Source organism: Myxine glutinosa, chromosome 10 (assembly GCF_964187855.1).
Source record: "Myxine glutinosa chromosome 10, kmMyxGlut1.1, whole genome shotgun sequence".
Classification (NCBI taxonomy): Eukaryota; Metazoa; Chordata; class Myxini; order Myxiniformes; family Myxinidae; genus Myxine; species Myxine glutinosa.
Window position 1 is genome coordinate 127,014,207 of NC_136270.1, and position 19,821 is coordinate 127,034,027.

Consider the following 19,821-nt stretch of genomic DNA (forward strand, 5'->3'; position numbering starts at 1 on the left):
CCCCCTAAATTTCCACGGGCCCTGTCCAGATGTTACAGGTGAGTGACACGGCTCGGTGGATTTCGCCCACATTCATGCTACACAGACCCCTTAACCACTCATTCTCATTCCATAGGTCATCAAGGCATTTCAAAAATCAATAAGGTTCTTATTTCAATACACCCCCTGCAGGACCATGGCATTGATGTCATTCACGTGTGTGTGCATTCCTCAACTAGGCAGCGGGGAGGTACCGCACAAAAGATGGTGGGGGCGCATCAGGCTGTGGTGCCCGCAGTCCCAAAAACAAGTCAACCGACTTACAAATTCATTGCCCCCCCCCCCCCTTACCTCTTGGCCCCGTGACAGCCCAACAGCCCCTTTCCGCCGTTACCTCGCCGGTGAGGGTCTCCACACACACCAGGCTCCTTTGCCTCCTGCTTTCACGCAGCAACACGGGTCACCGGGGGACTTCCTCACCCCGCGGCGCCCAACCAGACCCTCCACCGACGAGCTCCAATTTCCAGTTACCACCGGCTGCCAGGGGTAATTGCCGCAGAGGGGGGCCCGCAGGCATCGCTCCTCAGAGCTTGCTCTGTACCTGCGGACACACACACCGTCCCCACCCACAAGACCCCAAAACACACTTCCTTCCCCACTGCCATTCAATTCTCCACACAACTCAGCACAATTCAGTACAATTCCATAGATGGTGTAAAAGGTGTTACAAGGCTTGCCATGGCCTGCTACATGTGAAATTCCCCCAGTTCACATTTAAACCATCACATCTTCCCAGAAGCACATTTCCAAAAGCACAATTATCACCCCTCATTATCTCCAATAATCATCACACACTCTCCAGGTTCCACTCTCACGACCACATCAAAACACGTAACCACAATACAAAAACATACGCCACCCACAAGACACTGTGGCTCCCATTCCATCCCCTCACCGGCCATGTCATCACTCTCACCCGCCTCCCAACTCCATATTACATGTCCCCAATTTCCCAAAGCAAATCCTGAAGCCTGGGACAGTACTCCTCAAAACACTCACCTCAAGTGCAGGTAGTTGCAGGTTGGTCAGGTTCAAAGTGCAATCCACCCATACAATTCCCAAAATTTCACATTGGGCCTACCAAATCCTTCCAAATTTCTCTTTTGTCCCCACTACACTGGCAGGTATGTGGATCCGCATCCAACGGTGATCATCCCTACACAACTACCTATGGCCACGACAGCTCTGCACCTCTACCGTGCAAGGGTCACCGGGACAAGGTGAGCAGTCAAAACGCCAACATGGCCCATGAGTGTCCATAAGGGTGCGACCCACCATCCATCCTTCGGCCCCCCTGCGAGGAACACAGCTGCAGCAGCCCCAGCTGGCCAATGTGGTGAGCACTTGCTGCCACAACACACACTACCGCACACACAACCTCGGCCCTGGGGGGCACGGTCGCAGTGCGTGGCATCCCTACAGCCACGTCCCCTGCACCTCCCCATCATCCCCCAGTCCGACTACAGAACTGCAGCCCCCCAGTGCTCACCCACACTTGACCACACCAAGGTCCAGTCAACAGCCATGCTCCACCAGGAGACCCACCCAGAAGACATGGTCCACACACCTCGGACACGCACAGCACCACGTTGACCCTCAGGCTACACAACTACATCCCCATCATCCCGCGTCCCAAATATCAGCACAGTTGCCCCCGCAACCAGTTGAAAGCTGTGCCTTGCTACCCTATTAATTTCATCACAGCCTCCAACACTTTGGTCTACACACCTGGATCAATAATGGCGTCACTATACAGTGTCCACCATGGCATTTCAAAATCCACCCTTAAATTTCCATCTAACCCACAGATTACCCATGCCAACCATTTGTCACATTTCACTAACCTCACCAAAGAAGGATGCTTTGCCATACACATGCCAGCCGAGCATGGCCCATATGCTCGGCTCGTTACACATCTCCCGATTCACATCCCCATGGCTCTCTTCCCAACCCGAGAGTCCATAAATCATAACGGAGCATCTGTGGAAGGTCACTCACACCATCACGTTCCACAGATGCCCCAATGGTTGTCCGGCAGGCTATCTCCATCCCTGTCCATTCGGTTTGACCCGCGTCCATAGACCAACCACCATGCCAGGTCACCACATGCTGGTTGTCCCAGAGTCCCTGGAGGAGAGTGCCAGGCCGCATGCCCGGGTGGTCACCACATCAGTCCCAAGTTGGCCGTCCGCAGTGCCACCACCAAAGCGCGACCCACAACACCTCCCCCTAGTGGTCCTCAATATTTGCCATCCCAGGCTTGAGAAACCACCTCGGACCTCCCTGGAGGTCTTAACCCCCACCAGGGTCCGGTGACCCTGCCGGCCCGAGCCACCAGCTCGGACGGCGCCCCGACGGACAAGGGACGCCACACTCCACCAGACCCCCCGTGGGACCCAGGTCGTACCTCGACACCCAAGGCTGGACCCCACGTCCAAATCTCGCCATCACAGCCCCCCAGCTGGCTGGCATACCCAAATTTTGAAAGGGGCAACTTTTGCCCGAGGCCATCACCCATGACCTCTCCATGTCCAGATCCCGCAGCCCGGGGACCAATCCCCACCATGGCTGCTCCAAATCAATTTCCCATTGTAATTTTATTTTACATTTTATTTTACAAATTTTCATTCCCATTGCCAACCCGCAGCTGCAGGGAACAACCTCTACCACCGGTTGTTCTGCCCCTCCCTGCAGTTGATCCAAATTCCCTACAGGGACCAAATCTCCAGAAGCTCTATCTCCCGATCCTCCAAGATCCAAATCCAGCCCGGAGCCAACACACTCCCCCAACTGGTTGTCCAATTTTGGAGCCTCTGTTTCCAAATAGCAGTGTACAGTGAGCGTCCCCTCGGTCATTCCAACCACCTCCTCGAACCAACTCACCTCTTCCCCCAGACTCCTTTGGGCCTGAACAAGCTCTACCTCCATGGGACTGTCACAGGTCTCCAGCCGCTGGATCAAATCATCCTCATCATTACAAATCATTCCTGGCCCCGCCAGGCTTTGATCAATATCCCCAATAAATACCCGGTCCGGCTCTATCGCATGGACCCCCAAAAACTCTACCCCCTCTTGCTCCGCACCACCGCCCTGGTGCTGCACAATTCCAAATTCATCCCCCGGTTGGGGTGTTGTGACATCCACACGGTCCCGATAAACAACCAGGCCAGAATGTGGGAAACATTCCCCATTACAACTCTCACATTCCAAATTTCCTTCCCCGCTCACCTGTGGACACTCCACGTTTACCTGCAGGCCTTCCCCATCTACCTGTACACATTCCCCATCCACCTGTGGACATTCCCCGTCCACCTCTGCACCTGCAGTCTCCCCATTTACTTCAATTGCCATTCCCTGTGCAATTCCCAATTTTGCCATTCCCGGTGCAATTCCCTGCTCGTGAGCAACATGCACATCTGCATGGGCCGTACTCTCTCCTGTTCCCAATCTAGCTTCCCCCCGTTCCGATTCAATTTTTGCCACCTTTGGCTTCTCCTGTGCCCCCATTTGAGTTTCTACTTTACCCTCAAATTTCCCCAGTCTGTCCGTAATTTGGTTTTGCACTCTCCCTTCTATGCCATCAATTCGTTCCCCCAGCTGCTGTGCCATTTCCCCAATTTTTTCTTCCAATTGTTCATTCCTTTCCTTTATTTCATTCCTCCATTCCTTCCCCTGGGACTCCATTTTATTTTCCATTCCTTCAATTTTGTCATTCAATTCCCGACTGGCTCGCTCACTCTGTGCGTTCATGTCTCCCATCTGCTTTCCCAATCGCTCACTATCGGCCCTCTGAGCATTTATTAAATTTACTATGGTCTGGAGATCTATCGGGGCCGTCCCAGCGGCGGGGAAAGTTCCAACGCTATCCTCCTTATCCCCCATTTCCGGCTCACTCCCGACGCTGACGGAGGCCTCGCTGCGTACTTCCATCTCGTCAATTTCCGACATCCGCTTTCCGGAAGATTGTTTCCCGCGCGCGTATTTATTTTAATAATTCCAGTAACACAATTTAAATTTGACGGAGACGCGATATCGCGCTCCGTATGCCCAATTGATTATTAAATTTCTCCGCCTCGCCTATACAAATTTTGCGTTCGAACGTCGGACGCAATGTACGCCCGACCGTGTCGATGTCTCGCCGCGGACAAAAAAAATTTGTCCGACGGGTTCAAATCCCACTCCTGACACCACTTGTCGCGTAACCGTGATTAACACCACAGTTACGGATGACCGATTTGCGAGACTTTAACTCCCGAGGCGAACACTCAATGGCGGACTCAAGTTCAACACCAACGCGCGGAATGGCGGGGCGCAGCGAAGGCTCCGCAACCTTATCTATTAAAATCAAACACCCAGGAAAACTGCGTTCAGATATTATGTACAAAAAGTAATATAAGGGTTTATTAGGAAAAGTAAAGCCAGTGAAAAAGCCCGCCGGTAAATCTAATAATTCTAATAAACCTAAATCGGGACGTCCCCACACGACTGACAGCAAACACAAACGAGGGAGATTAATCACGAAAATAACACGTCCCGTCGTTCAAAATATACGCGGAGATCGGGCTTATCTGTCTTTGTCGTCTTGTATTGTTGGTGTCCAGCACCGCTCCTTCCGGCCCGATCGCACACCACGAGGCCCCTCGCTCCAAGCACCACGCGTCCGACGCAGGCCAGCGGCTCCACTTGACCAGGGACAGGAAGGACTCCTTTCAACTCCACTCGACTCGACGCGGGAGTGCTGGCAGCCAAGTGCCAACGAACTGCTCAGTGCCAACTGGGTGTGCTCTCGTGTGTCTCCTGCGACTCCCTACAACCCGAACTGCACTCGAACTGCGACTGGAATGGCGTGTCCTCTCCAACTCTCCACCACCGCTCAACTCTCTGGTGCCTGCCTGCGTCTGCAGTGCCTGCCACGAACTCAACTCAACTCTCGCGAACTGGCGAACTCACTCTGGACTCAACTCAACTCCTGAAATGGCGTCCGACCGTCGCCTATATTGGTGGCCGATGACGTCACATTGCGCACTCCTCAGCCAATCAAAGCCTCCCGCGACTCCTGACATCTCCCCCGTTACGCGACCCTGCGGTCCTGGCATAACACGTGCCGGCCAGGTTTGTAGGCCTTTGGAGGTGTACACGGTGGCGGCCAATTGTGGTGGTGTTTTTGACCTGGTTTCCTGTCAATTTAATACGAAGTCCTTGTCAGGGAAAGGGGATTATTTAATGTTGCGCTAAGGACCTAACTAATGTTTATGTGGTTTGCAGTGCCATAATGGACAAAGGTTTGACTACTAGGTGATACTCACAGGGGCGTTACCTTTAATCCCTCACTATTTAACACTCGAATCTCCAGGTAGATCCACACTCATACATCTTACCCCGACAACCGCCTGAACATCAATAACTTATTACATGTAGAGTCCCTGTCACGACAGCCGAATACCTACCTATTCAGATCTACCTAGCTCTAGATGTTGCATTACCAAATTCATAACAGTATTAACATGCTTTGTTCCCTCGCACACCATAGTATTTACATGATTTGTTCCCTCGCACACCACAGTGTTAACATGCTTTGTTCCCTCGCACCCCATAGTATGAACATGATTTGTTCCCTCGCACCCCATAGTATTAACATGATTTGTTCCCTCGCACACCACAGTATTAACATGCTTTGTTCCCTCGCACCCCATAGTATTAACATGCTTTGTTCCCTCGCACACCATAGTATTAACATGCTTTGTTCCCTCGCACCCCATAGTATTAACATGCTTTGTTCCCTCGCACACCATAGTATTAACATGCTTTGTTCCCTCGCACACCATAGTATTAACATGCTTTGTTCCCTCGCACACCATAGTATTAACATGATTTGTTCCCTCGCACCCCATAGTATTAACATGCTTTGTTCCCTCGCACCCCATAGTATTAACATGCTTTGTTCCCTCGCACCCCATAGTATTAACATGATTTGTTCCCTCACACACCATCGTATTAACATGCTTTGTTCCCTCGCACCCCATAGTATTAACATGCTTTGTTCCCTCGCACCCCATAGTATTAACATGCTTTGTTCCCTCGCACCCCATAGTATTAACATGCTTTGTTCCCTCGCACACCATAGTATTAACATGCTTTGTTCCCTCGCACACCATAGTATTAACATGCTTTGTTCCCTCGCACACCATAGTATTAACATGCTTTGTTCCCTCGCACACCATAGTATTAACATGCTTTGTTCCCTCGCACCCCATAGTATTAACATGCTTTGTTCCCTCGCACACCATAGTATTAACATGCTTTGTTCCCTCGCACACCATAGTATTAACATGATTTGTTCCCTCGCACCCCATAGTATTAACATGCTTTGTTCCCTCGCACCCCATAGTATTAACATGCTTTGTTCCCTCGCACCCCATAGTATTAACATGATTTGTTCCCTCACACACCATCGTATTAACATGCTTTGTTCCCTCGCACCCCATAGTATTAACATGCTTTGTTCCCTCGCACCCCATAGTATTAACATGCTTTGTTCCCTCGCACCCCATAGTATTAACATGCTTTGTTCCCTCGCACACCATAGTATTAACATGCTTTGTTCCCTCGCACACCATAGTATTAACATGCTTTGTTCCCTCGCACACCATAGTATTAACATGCTTTGTTCCCTCGCACACCATAGTATCGCACCATCCCAATAACAAATGCAGACAGTTTGTGACGCACGTTCCGGTATTTCCCCTCCAAGGTAAAACGAAGTTTTTTTGTTTTTTTTCTCCACCATCATTCTTGACACCGCAGATCCACCATGAACTGTTATCGCAACATTTCCCACATTCTTCCACGAGTAACATTTATGGGGATACCAATCCAGAGACGTTTTGGGTGCACACTCCCGCTTCGATCGGTTCCGGAATCCCGCACGTCACATCGTAATGAACGTGAACCCCGAGTCACTCGCCATCGGGACCGTACCCCGCGTACCTTCGGAACCCAAGATTCCCCCCGAAACCTCAAGGTGCTTCACTTACCTCCTCCTCGGGGAACGTAAACGCACCTTTGGGATCGGAGTCGTTGCTTTTGTTTCTGACTCGGTGAACAAGACGCTGTGGGTGGTTTGACGCCTGACGTACAATCGCATCGATGACGTCATTCCGCTGTGGAACGACGCCCTGCTGCCGATTTAATCTGTTGGAAAATCCCGAGGGTGGAATGAAGGCAAAACATCACAATCTGGGCGTTAATGGGGGTTTTTGGGGGTAGAGACGAGAGGGGATAATGCAAGGAAACTTAATTTAATGTAACACGGTCCAACATGTCCACACCCAAATATTGAAATAACTAGATCTATACTTTTACTCTTTAACACATTATACTAACATCAATAACTAGATCTATAATTATAATCATTAACACATTATACTAACATCAATAAATAGATCTATAATTATACTCATTAACACATTGTACTAACATGAATAACTAGATCTATAATTATACTCATTAACACATTGTACTAACAACAATAACTAGATCTATACTTTTACTCATTAACACATTATACTACCATCAATAACTAGATCTATAATTATAATCATTAACACATTATACTAACATCAATAAATAGATCTATAATTATACTCATTAACACATTATACTAACATGAATAACTAGATCTATAATTATACTCATTAACACATTGTACTAACAACAATAACTAGATCTATAATTATACTCATTAACACATTATACTAACATCAATAACTAGATCTATAATTATAATCATTAACACATTACACTAACATCAATAAATAGATCTATAATTATACTCATTAACACATTATACTAACATCAATAACTAGATCTATACTTTTACTCATTAACACATTGTACTAACATCAATAACTAGCTCTATACTTTTACTCATTAACACATTGTACTAACATCAATAACTAGATCTATACTTTTACTCATTAACACATTGTACTAACATCAATAACTAGATCTATAATTATAATCATTAACATATGATATGAACATCAACAACTAGATCTATAATTATACTCATTAACATATGATATGAACATCAATAACTAGATCTATAATTATACTCATCAACACATTATACTAACCTCAATAACTCGATCTATAATTATACTCATTAACACATTATACTAACCTCAATAACTCGATCTATAATCATACTCATTAACATATGATATGAACATCAATAACTAGATCTATAATTATACTCATCAACACATTATGCTAACCTCAATAACTCGATCTATAATTATACTCATTAACACATTATACTAACCTCAATAACTAGATCTATAATTTTACTCATTAACACATCATACAAACATCAATATATTGATGTAAAAATATATATTCATCAACACATATACTAACCTCAATAACTAGATCTATAATTTTACTCATTGACACATTATACAAACATCAATATATTGATGTAAAAAGATATATTCATCAACACATTATACTAACCTCAAAAACTAGATCTATAATTTTACTCATTAACACATTATACAAACATCAATATATTGATGTAAAAATATATATTCATCAACACATTATACTAACCTCAATAACTAGATCTATAATTTTACTCATTAACACATTATACAAACATCAATATATTGATGTAAAAATATATATTCATCAACATATTATACTAACCTCAATAACTAGATCTATAATTTTACTCATTAACACATTGTACTAACCTCAATAACTACATCTATAATTATAATCATTAACACATTATATGAACATCAATAACTAGATCTATAATTTTACTCATTAACATTGTACTAACCACAATAACTAGATCTATAATTTTACTCATTAACGCATTATACTAACCTCAAAAACTACATCTATACTTTTACTCATTAACACATTATACTAACCTCAATAACTATATCTATAATTATACTCATTAACACATTATACTAACCTCAATAACTATTTCTATAATTTTACTCGTTAACACAATGCACTAACCTGAATAACTCAATCTATAATTTTATGTGGTTTTGGTCCAGATTGAATTGGGCATGTACGATACAACATCAATAACGAGATCTATAATTATAATCATTAACACATTATACTAACAACAATAACTAGATCTATAATTATAATCATTAACACATTGTACTAACCTCAATAACAGGATCTATAATTTTACTCATTAACACAATATACTAACCTCAATAACTAGATCTATAATTTTACTCATTAACACATTATACTAACCTCAATAACAAGATCTATAATTATACTCATTAACACATTGTACTAACAACAATACCTAGATGTAGAAATATATATTCATCAACACATTATACTAACCTCAAAACTAGATATATACTTTTACTCATTAACACATTATACTAACATCAATAACTATAACTATAATTATCCTCATGAACACATTGTACTAACATCAACACCTAGATCTATAATTATACTCATTTACACATTGTACTAACCTCAATAACTAGATCTACAATTTTACTCATTAACACATTGTACTAACATCAATAACTAGATCTATAATTATACTCATTAACACAGTGTACTAACATCGATACCTAGATGTATAAATATATACTCATTAACACATTATACTAACCTCAATAACTATATCTATAATTTTACTCGTTAACACAATGCACTAACCTGAATAACTCAATCTATAATTTTATGTGGTTTTCGTCCAGATTGAATTGGGCATGTACGATACAACATCAATAACTAGATCTATAATTAAAATCATGAACACATTATACTAACAACAACAACTAGATCTATAATTATAATCATTAACACATTGTACTAACCTCAATAACAGGATCTATAATTATACTCATTAACACAGTGTACTAACATCGATACCTAGATGTATAAATATATACTCATTAACACATTATACTAACCTCAATAACTATATCTATAATTTTACTCGTTAACACAATGCACTAACCTGAATAACTCAATCTATAATTTTATGTGGTTTTCGTCCAGATTGAATTGGGCATGTACGATACAACATCAATAACTAGATCTATAATTAAAATCATGAACACATTATACTAACAACAACAACTAGATCTATAATTATAATCATTAACACATTGTACTAACCTCAATAACAGGATCTATAATTTTACTCATTAACACATTATACTAACCTCAATAACTAGATCTATAATTATACTCATTAACACATTGTACTAACAACAATATCTAGATGAAGAAATATATATTCATCAACACATTATACTAACCTCACAACTAGATATATACTTTTACTCATTAACACATTATACTAACATCAATAACTATAACTATAATTATACTCATGAACACATTGCACTAACATCAACACCTGGATCTATAATTATACTCATTTACACATTGTACTAACCTCAATAACTATATCTACAATTTTACTCATTAACACATTGTACTAACATCAATAACTAGATCTATAATTATACTCTTTAACACAGTGTACTAACATCGATACCTAGATGTATAAATATATACTCATTAACACATTATACTAACCTCAATAACTATATCTATAATTTTACTCGTTAACACAATGCACTAACCTGAATAACTCAATCTATAATTTTATGTGGTTTTGGTCCAGATTGAATTGGGCATGTACGATACAACATCAATAACTAGATCTATAATTAAAATCATTAACACATTATACTAACAACAATAACTAGATCTATAATTATAATCATGAACACATTGTACTAACCTCAATAACAGGATCTATAATTTTACTCATTAACACATTCTACTAACCTCAATAACTAGATCTATAATTTTACTCATTAACACATCATACTAACCTCAATAACTAGATCTATAATTATACTCATTAACACATTGTACTAACAACAATACCTAGATGTAGAAATATATATTCATCAACACATTATATTAACCTCAAAACTAGATATATACTTTTACTCATCAACACATTATACTAACATCAATAACTATAACGATAATTATACTCATGAACACATTGTACTAACATCAACACCTGGATCTATAATTATACTCATTTACACATTGTACTAACCTCAATAACTAGATCGACAATTTTACTCATTAACACATTGTACTAACATCAATAACTAGATCTATAATTATACTCATTAACACAGTGTACTAACATCGATACCTAGATGTATAAATATATACTCATTAACACATTATACTAACCTCAATAACTATATCTATAATTTTACTCGTTAACACAATGCACTAACCTGAATAACTCAATCTATAATTTCTTGTGGTTTTCGTCCAGATTGAATTGGGCATGTACGATACAACATCAATAACTCAATCTATAATTTTATGTGGTTTTCGTCCAGATTGAATTGGGCATGTACGATACAACATCAATAACTAGATCTATAATTAAAATCATTAACACATTATACTAACAACAATAACTAGATCTATAATTATAATCATTAACACATTGTACTAACCTCAATAACAGGATCTATAATTTTACTCATTAACACATTATACTAACCTCAATAACTAGATCTATAATTTTACTCATTAACACATTATACTAACCTCAATAACTAGATCTATAATTATACTCATTAACACATTGTACTAACAACAATACCTAGATGTAGAAATATATATTCATCAACACATTATACTAACCTCACAACTAGATATATACTTTTACTCATTAACACATTATACTAACATCAATAACTATAACTATAATTATACTCATGAACACATTGCACTAACATCAACACCTGGATCTATAATTATACTCATTTACACATTGTACTAACCTCAATAACTATATCTACAATTTTACTCATTAACACATTGTACTAACATCAATAACCAGATCTATAATTATACTCATTAACACAGTGTACTAACATCGATACCTAGATGTATAAATATATACTCATTAAGACATTATACTAACCTCAATAACTATATCTATAATTTTACTCGTTAACACAATGCACTAACCTGAATAACTCAATCTATAATTTTATGTGGTTTTCGTCCAGATTGAATTGGGCATGTACGATACAACATCAATAACTAGATCTATAATTAAAATCATTAACACATTATACTAACAACAATAACTAGATCTCTAATTATAATCATTAACACATTGTACTAACCTCAATAACAGGATCTATAATTTTACTCATTAACACATTATACTAACCTCAATAACTAGATCTAAAATTTTACTCATTAACACATTATACTAACCTCAATAACTAGATCTATAATTATACTCATTAACACATTGTACTAACAACAATACCTAGATGTAGAAATATATATTCATCAACACATTATACTAACCTCACAACTAGATATATACTTTTACTCATTAACACATTATACTAACATCAATAACTATAACTATAATTATACTCATGAACACATTGCACTAACATCAACACCTGGATGTATAATTATACTCATTTACACATTGTACTAACATCAATAACTAGATCTATAAATATACTCATTAACACAGTGTACTAACATCGATACCTAGATGTATAAATATATACTCATTAACACATTATACTAACCTCAATAACTATATCTATAATTTTACTCGTTAACACAATGCACTAACCTGAATAACTCAATCTATAATTTTATGTGGTTTTGGTCCAGATTGAATTGGGCATGTACGATACAACATCAATAACTGGATCTATAATTAAAATCATTAACACATTATACTAACAACAATAACTAGATCTATAATTATAATCATTAACACATTGTACTAACCTCAATAACAGGATCTATAATTTTACTCATTAACACATTATAGTAACCTCAATAACTAGATCTATAATTTTACTCATTAACACATCATACTAACCTCAATAACTAGATCTATAATTATACTCATTAACACATTGTACTAACAACAATACCTAGATGTAGAAATATATATTCATCAACACATTATACTAACCTCAAAACTAGATATATACTTTTACTCATGAACACATTATACTAACATCAATAACTATAACGATAATTATACTCATGAACACTAGGGTGGGCTTCAAAAAATCAAAATGCAGATTTTCTCCGGGACATGGTCTATTTTTGTTCCTTTTGGTGTCAAAGGAAACCACACCAAATTTGAATGGAATCCAATAATATGTAGGGGTGCCACATCAGTGATGAATTTTCCCCCATGCAAAAATAGGAATTCCCATTTTTTGGGCTGTATATACACAAAATAAATACATAATTATATATATACATTAAATCTAATATTAAAAATAAATATATAGTAAATATACATTAAATAATAAATATACATAAATACACATTATACATTATATATATATACAATATATTATACATACAGTTTTGAGACTTCCTATGATCACTATCTGGGCAATTTTCATGCATGTTTTGTACAGGTTCCCGGGGTCAGGGGTACGCTTTTTTAGTGTGTAATATGTAGGCCTAACTTATTGACTGTGGCTCTTTTGTAGAGAGTGACCCTGTGAAGTAAGAATTAACAGGATTTTACCCACATTCTTGCTTATTTTGCAGATATGGCATGTGCTAGTACCAGTGTTTCATTGAAAACTCGGGCTCAGGATAATGTGTATCTCATTGGGTCCACTTCTGGAGATGCCATCAAAGGTGCCAAGCTCCCGACTGTGCATCAATCTCTTGTCCTGTTTTTCCATCACCTGAAGAAGGAGAATCGCACTGCCCGGGAGAGTGCAACCCTCACCATTGAATAGGTTGTGAAGTTCTGGGAAAAAGCTCACCTACCTACAACGACGAAGCAGCACTGCATCCATCGTTTGGAGAGGCTATATGAAGAATGGAGGAGCCTCCAAAAAGGTGCAAAGCGGGGTGGTGCGACCCAAGACAAAAAGGAAGCATCCTTCAAGGCCTCCTTGGAGAAGACGTTTGATCTTAGGCATGCAGATTCGGAGGCCATAATCACCAACCCCGAGGACAGGAAGTTTCTTCACGATCAATTCTCAGAGAGGAAGGCTTCAATGGGATCTGTAGACACTGTTGGAAGCAAAAACGTTCTTGTGTGTTTGAAAGATCAGCAGCCACGAGATGATTATCGTGAACTCCTAGAACTGACTGTCATCTACATGGGAGTAATCCCACCTCGTGGAATCCGGATCATGGCTCCAGGAGCAATGCACAGAGCCAGATGGATGGCAAAAGCACTATATTCACTACAGGTGTTCATGTTTCGGTCAGAGTTCCACTTGACACTTCGAGAGGCGAGAGAACTCCGAGCCTTCAACATTTTTGTCTGCCTTGTGTATGTACAGGCTTGGTTTCGGGCTCCACAAGCTATTGAGGCTCCCCTGAATGACATTAACCTCTTCAAGAAGTTGGAAAAGTTTGAACAAATCAATCAGAAGATGGCTCAGGCAGCCTTGAAGGCACTTGGCCGCCACACATGGTACATGAGCCCAGTACTAGTGGCATTTGCATTCTTTGACACCAGAATTGACAAAGAAAGCAAGATCAATATGATTGAAGCATTGAAAAATGACAGTGAAAACCCCTCTCCAAAGAGACCAGCTATCAAACGAGGAACCGCCCTGTCAATCGCTGGCCTCATAACAAAACACACCGAGCATTTCTTCAGCATCCTAGGGACCCCCAACTGATTGGATGGATAAGGATCCTGGTTCATGGGAGCAAGAAACCAGCTTTCAGGACGCAAAGAAAGCCGCCAGTGGCTTAGTCGTGGTGAACGACAGGGCAGAAAGGGGTGTCGCATTGATACAAGACTACAATAAGCTCCTTACAAAGGATGAAGAGCAAAAGCAAGCTCTGCTCCAAGTTGTTGCTGCTCACAGGAAGATGTACCCCGATGCCAAGAAGGCAACAGTGGTGAAACAGGCCCAGAAATAGGAGTTACATTTCTCATTATATTTGGGTTTTTTAATATTATGTGATATGGTGTCTCTTCATTTTATGAACTGAACATTTGGATTGTTATCATTGAATTTGAGTTTTCGTAGCAATATAGTGCTATTTGTGCAGCTATTGTAACTTGTGTTTGCTAGAATACAAAGAAAGTGAGTGGAGGGTGGATTTTCATAAAACAAACTTCTGGTTTTGCTTTCGATCCATATATAGAAAAGTTTTGTAGACACCTTTAGTTTGAAGGCTGATGTGGCACCCCTAAATAAAATCAGATTGCTTTCATATTTGGTGTCTTTTCATTTTGGAACAAAGGGAACAACATAAAGCCATGTCCCAGTAAATATTTTAAAAAAATTATTTTGAGCACCACCCTAATGAACACATTGTACTAACATCAACACCTGGATCTATAATTATACTGATTTACACATTGTACTAACCTCAATAACTAGATCTATAATTATACTCATTAACACAGTGTACTAACATCGATACCTAGATGGATAAATATATACTCATTAACACATTATACTAACCTCAATAACTATATCTATAATTTTACTCGTTAACACAATGCACTAACCTGAATAACTCAATCTATAATTTTATGTGGTTTTCGTTCAGATTGAATTGGGCATGTATCTCTTCTGTTCCGGATTCCTCTTCTGCTGAGGTTCGATGACGATCGGCCGGCTCAACCTGGTCCGGGGAGAGAGATCCGGTTTGCAAAAAAGGTGGGAAGGTGTTACTCACCCAGTTCGATCTAGTTTGAAGGAGAAGGAAATGAGAAAGAGAAAGAGAGTGAGAGTATGAAGCGATGTTGGGTAGATTATCTGGTTCAACAATAAATTAGAAAGAGAAAATAAAAAGTTATACATTGAAAATGAGATAAATAACTATCACTATACTATAGATGCACTCTTTTAAGCCCTAGGAGCCACAGCCAAAACAATATATTCTACTTCCTTGAAATCATGTATCTCAAGTTTTTTTTTCTTTGAATTAATTTTCCTTATTTATGAAAGAAGGTGTTTTTCACGAATCTCACGTTTTTAATGAAAAGGTTGTTTTTTTTTTCAAACTCTGTAGTAGCGGCTGCTTTTGGCTCTTCATGCAATGTTTTGTTCTAAGTAGGATTATGCATCCTTCATACATTTTTTTATTGTCATTTATTGCTTGTATTTTGTTTAAAATTATTTTTGGTGCTTACAAATGTTTTTTAAAAGCAAGTGTTTTTTTGGGATAAAGTAGAATTTTTAGAAAAGCATAGAGAAATAACTGGAGAAAAATTGGCGAAGTGATTCTCAATGGCTTGGGAAAATGGAGAAAACAGGAAGAAATTGAAAAAAAATGGAGAAAATAATATGTGGTCTATAAAATAATGTGAAAATGAGAAAATGATGTGAAAATGATGTAGAATGAGAAATAACGTGAAAATGATGTTAAATGAGAAAACGATGTGAAATGAGAAAATTATGTGAAATGGGAACAATGTGAAATGAGAAAATTATGGTAAATGAGAAAACGATGTGAAATGAGAAAACGATGTCAAATGAGAAAATTATGTGAAATGGGAACAATGTGAAATGAGAAAATAATGTGAAAATGATGTTAAATGAGAAAACGATGTGAAATGAGAAAATTATGGTAAATGAGAAAACGATGTGAAATGAGAAAACGATGTGAAATGAGAAAATTATGTGAAATGGGAACAATGTGTAATGAGAAAATAATGTGAAAATGATGTTAAATGAGAAAACGATGTGAAATGAGAAAACGATGTGAAATGAGAAAATTATGGTAAATGAGAAAACGATGTGAAATGAGAAAACGATGTGAAATGAGAAAATTATGTGAAATGGGAACAATGTGAAATGAGAAAATTATGGTAAATGATAAAACGATGTGAAATGAGAAAATTATGTGAAATGGGAACAATGTGAAATGAGAAAATAATGTGAAAATGATGTTAAATGAGAAAACGATGTGAAATGAGAAAATTATGGTAAATGAGAAAACGATGTGAAATGAGAAAACGATGTGAAATGAGAAAATTATGTGAAATGGGAACAATGTGAAATGAGAAAATTATGGTAAATGAGAAAACGATGTGAAATGAGAAAATTATGTGAAATGGGAACAATGTGAAATGAGAAAATTATGGTAAATGAGAAAACGATGTGAAATGAGAAAACGATGTGAAATGAGAAAATTATGTGAAATGGGAACAATGTGAAATGAGAAAATTATGGTAAATGAGAAAACGATGTGAAATGAGAAAACGATGTCAAATGAGAAAATTATGTGAAAATGATGTTAAATGAGAAAACGATGTGAAATGAGAAAACGATGTGAAATGAGAAAACGATGTGAAATGAGAAAATGATGTGAAATGAGAAAATTATGTGAAATGGGAACAATGTGAAATGAGAAAACGATGTGAAATGAGAAAATTATGGCAAATGAGAAAATTATGTGAAATGAAAAAACGATGTGAAATGAGAAAATAATGTGAAAATGATGTTAAATGAGAAAACGATGTGAAATGAGAAAACGATGTGAAATGAGAAAATTATGTGAAATGGGAACAATGTGAAATGAGAAAATTATGGTAAATGAGAAAACGATGTGAAATGAGAAAATTATGTGAAATGGGAACAATGTGAAATGAGAAAATTATGGTAAATGAGAAAACGATGTGAAATGAGAAAACGATGTGAAATGAGAAAATTATGGTAAATGAGAAAACGATGTGAAATGAGAAAACGATGTCAAATGAGAAAATTATGTGAAAATGATGTTAAATGAGAAAACGATGTGAAATGAGAAAACGATGTGAAATGAGAAAATGATGTGAAATGAGAAAATTATGTGAAATGGGAACAATGTGAAATGAGAAAACGATGTGAAATGAGAAAATTATGGCAAATGAGAAAATTATGTGAAATGAAAAAACGATGTGAAATGAGAAAATAATGTGAAAATGATGTTAAATGAGAAAACGATGTGAAATGAGAAAACGATGTGAAATGAGAAAATAATGTGAAATGAGAAAACGATGTGAAATGATAAAATAATGTGAAATGAGAAAACGATGTGAAATGATAAAATTATCTGAAATGAGAAAACGATGTGAAATGATAAACGATGTGCAATGATAAAAATGATGTGAAATGAGAAAACGATGTGAAATGAGAAAACGATGTGAACTGAGAAAACGATGTGAAATGAGCATGCACATGTGTGTGAATGTGAGCGTGTGCATGTGTGCATAAAATATGTGCAATATGTCACACCAAGACGTGTGTACAAAACATACTGGACAACATGTCACACTTAATATGCGTGCATATATAATATTGAACATGGACACAATATGTATATGTGTACATAACGCATAAAAACAATGTGTGCATATAGTATGGAGGGTGATCCATGAGCCAGAAATATGGTTATTTTTAACACTCATGTAAAAGGTAATAAAAAGTTGTATTTCAAAACAAATTTTTACAAGAAAGTGAAGTACATAACATGCCATTTATTTGTGGAAAAGAACATCTAGAATATGCGCACCATTTCGTCTGACACATTCCTCCAATCTTGGATGCCAATTATTCACGACGTTCTGCAACATGGCCCCGTCAATATCATTGATTTAGCGTCTGATGTTTTCCTTAAGTTCATGAAGAGTTTGTGGATGGTTAACATACACTTTGTCCTTTAGATATGACCACAATAAATAATCACATGCAGTCAAATTGGGTGACCTCGCTGGCCATGGAATAATGCCGTTTCTGGAAATGACATGCTTTGGAAAGAGCGCCCTTACAGTAGTCATGGACACTCTGGAGGTGTGGGAGGTTGCACCATCTTGCTGAAACCATGTCATTGGGCTCACTTCTGCAAATCTGTTTAATTCTCTGGAGAGGAAGTTAGAAACCATATCGGTATATCGAGCTACAGTAACAGTGACGGCATTTCCGTTATCGTTCTCAAAGAAGTAAGGCTCTATGATGCCAAACAGCGAAAGTGCACACCACACTGTGACTTTGGGACTGTGTAACGGTTTCGTGTGCATTTATCTTGGGTTTTCGCCTGCCCAAATACGAGTATTTTGCTTGTTGACATTGCCACAGATGAAAATGTGCTTCATCAGACATGAACAAATTGTTAGCAATCTTTGGTTTTCATTTCCGTCCATAAATGAAAGCATTCCCTCACAAAAATTATTGCGGGCAATCTCATCATCTTGGCTTAATTCCTGGACAGTTTGAATTTTATATGGATAAAAGTTTAAATCCTTATGCAATATGCGGCATAGTGATGTGTGAGATATTCTTAAGGCTGATGCATGCTTTCGGCTGGAGCAATGCGGACATCTCAAAACTGACTCCCTTACACGCTCAATGTTTTGTGCCATTCTTACTGATTTGGGTGCTCCCGGCGGTTTCTCTTTTAAAGTTGAACCGGTCCTCTCAAACTTCTGAACCCATACCTTGATAGCACGAACAGACGGCACATTTCCATGACATTGAACATTGAAATGGAGTTTGAATTGACGTTGTGCAGCAGTTGCACCATCATTATTCTTGTAAAAAGCTTTGATAGCGAAAGCGCGTTCTGCACCGGACCAGTTCCACATGGTCACTCAAGTATTTTACCCGCAAAAAAAAAAAACGAAATCAGTAAAAAATAATAATAATAAAAATGCATGTTATGAACTTCAATATCATGAATGAATTTATTTTGAAATTTTTGAAA

At 38.5% G+C, this 19,821-nt stretch overlaps 1 protein-coding gene across 2 annotated transcripts in view; it reads right to left on the bottom strand.

The window, feature by feature from the left end:
• Positions 1-19,821, bottom strand: part of LOC137417012 (major facilitator superfamily domain-containing protein 6) — a 168,836-nt gene that overhangs the window by 146,454 nt on the left and 2,561 nt on the right. The window contains exons 2-3 of one of the 2 annotated variants that reach the window (XM_078786091.1): positions 15,644-15,823; positions 7,074-7,230 (exon numbers count right to left, since the gene is read on the bottom strand). In XM_078786091.1, the coding sequence (XP_078642217.1) occupies positions 7,074-7,195 (122 nt within the window). In that variant the 5' untranslated portion in view covers positions 7,196-7,230; positions 15,644-15,823. Of the gene's footprint in view, positions 1-7,073; positions 7,231-15,643; positions 15,824-19,821 lie in introns of those variants that run through there. The other variant, XM_078786092.1, reaches the window with a different exon arrangement.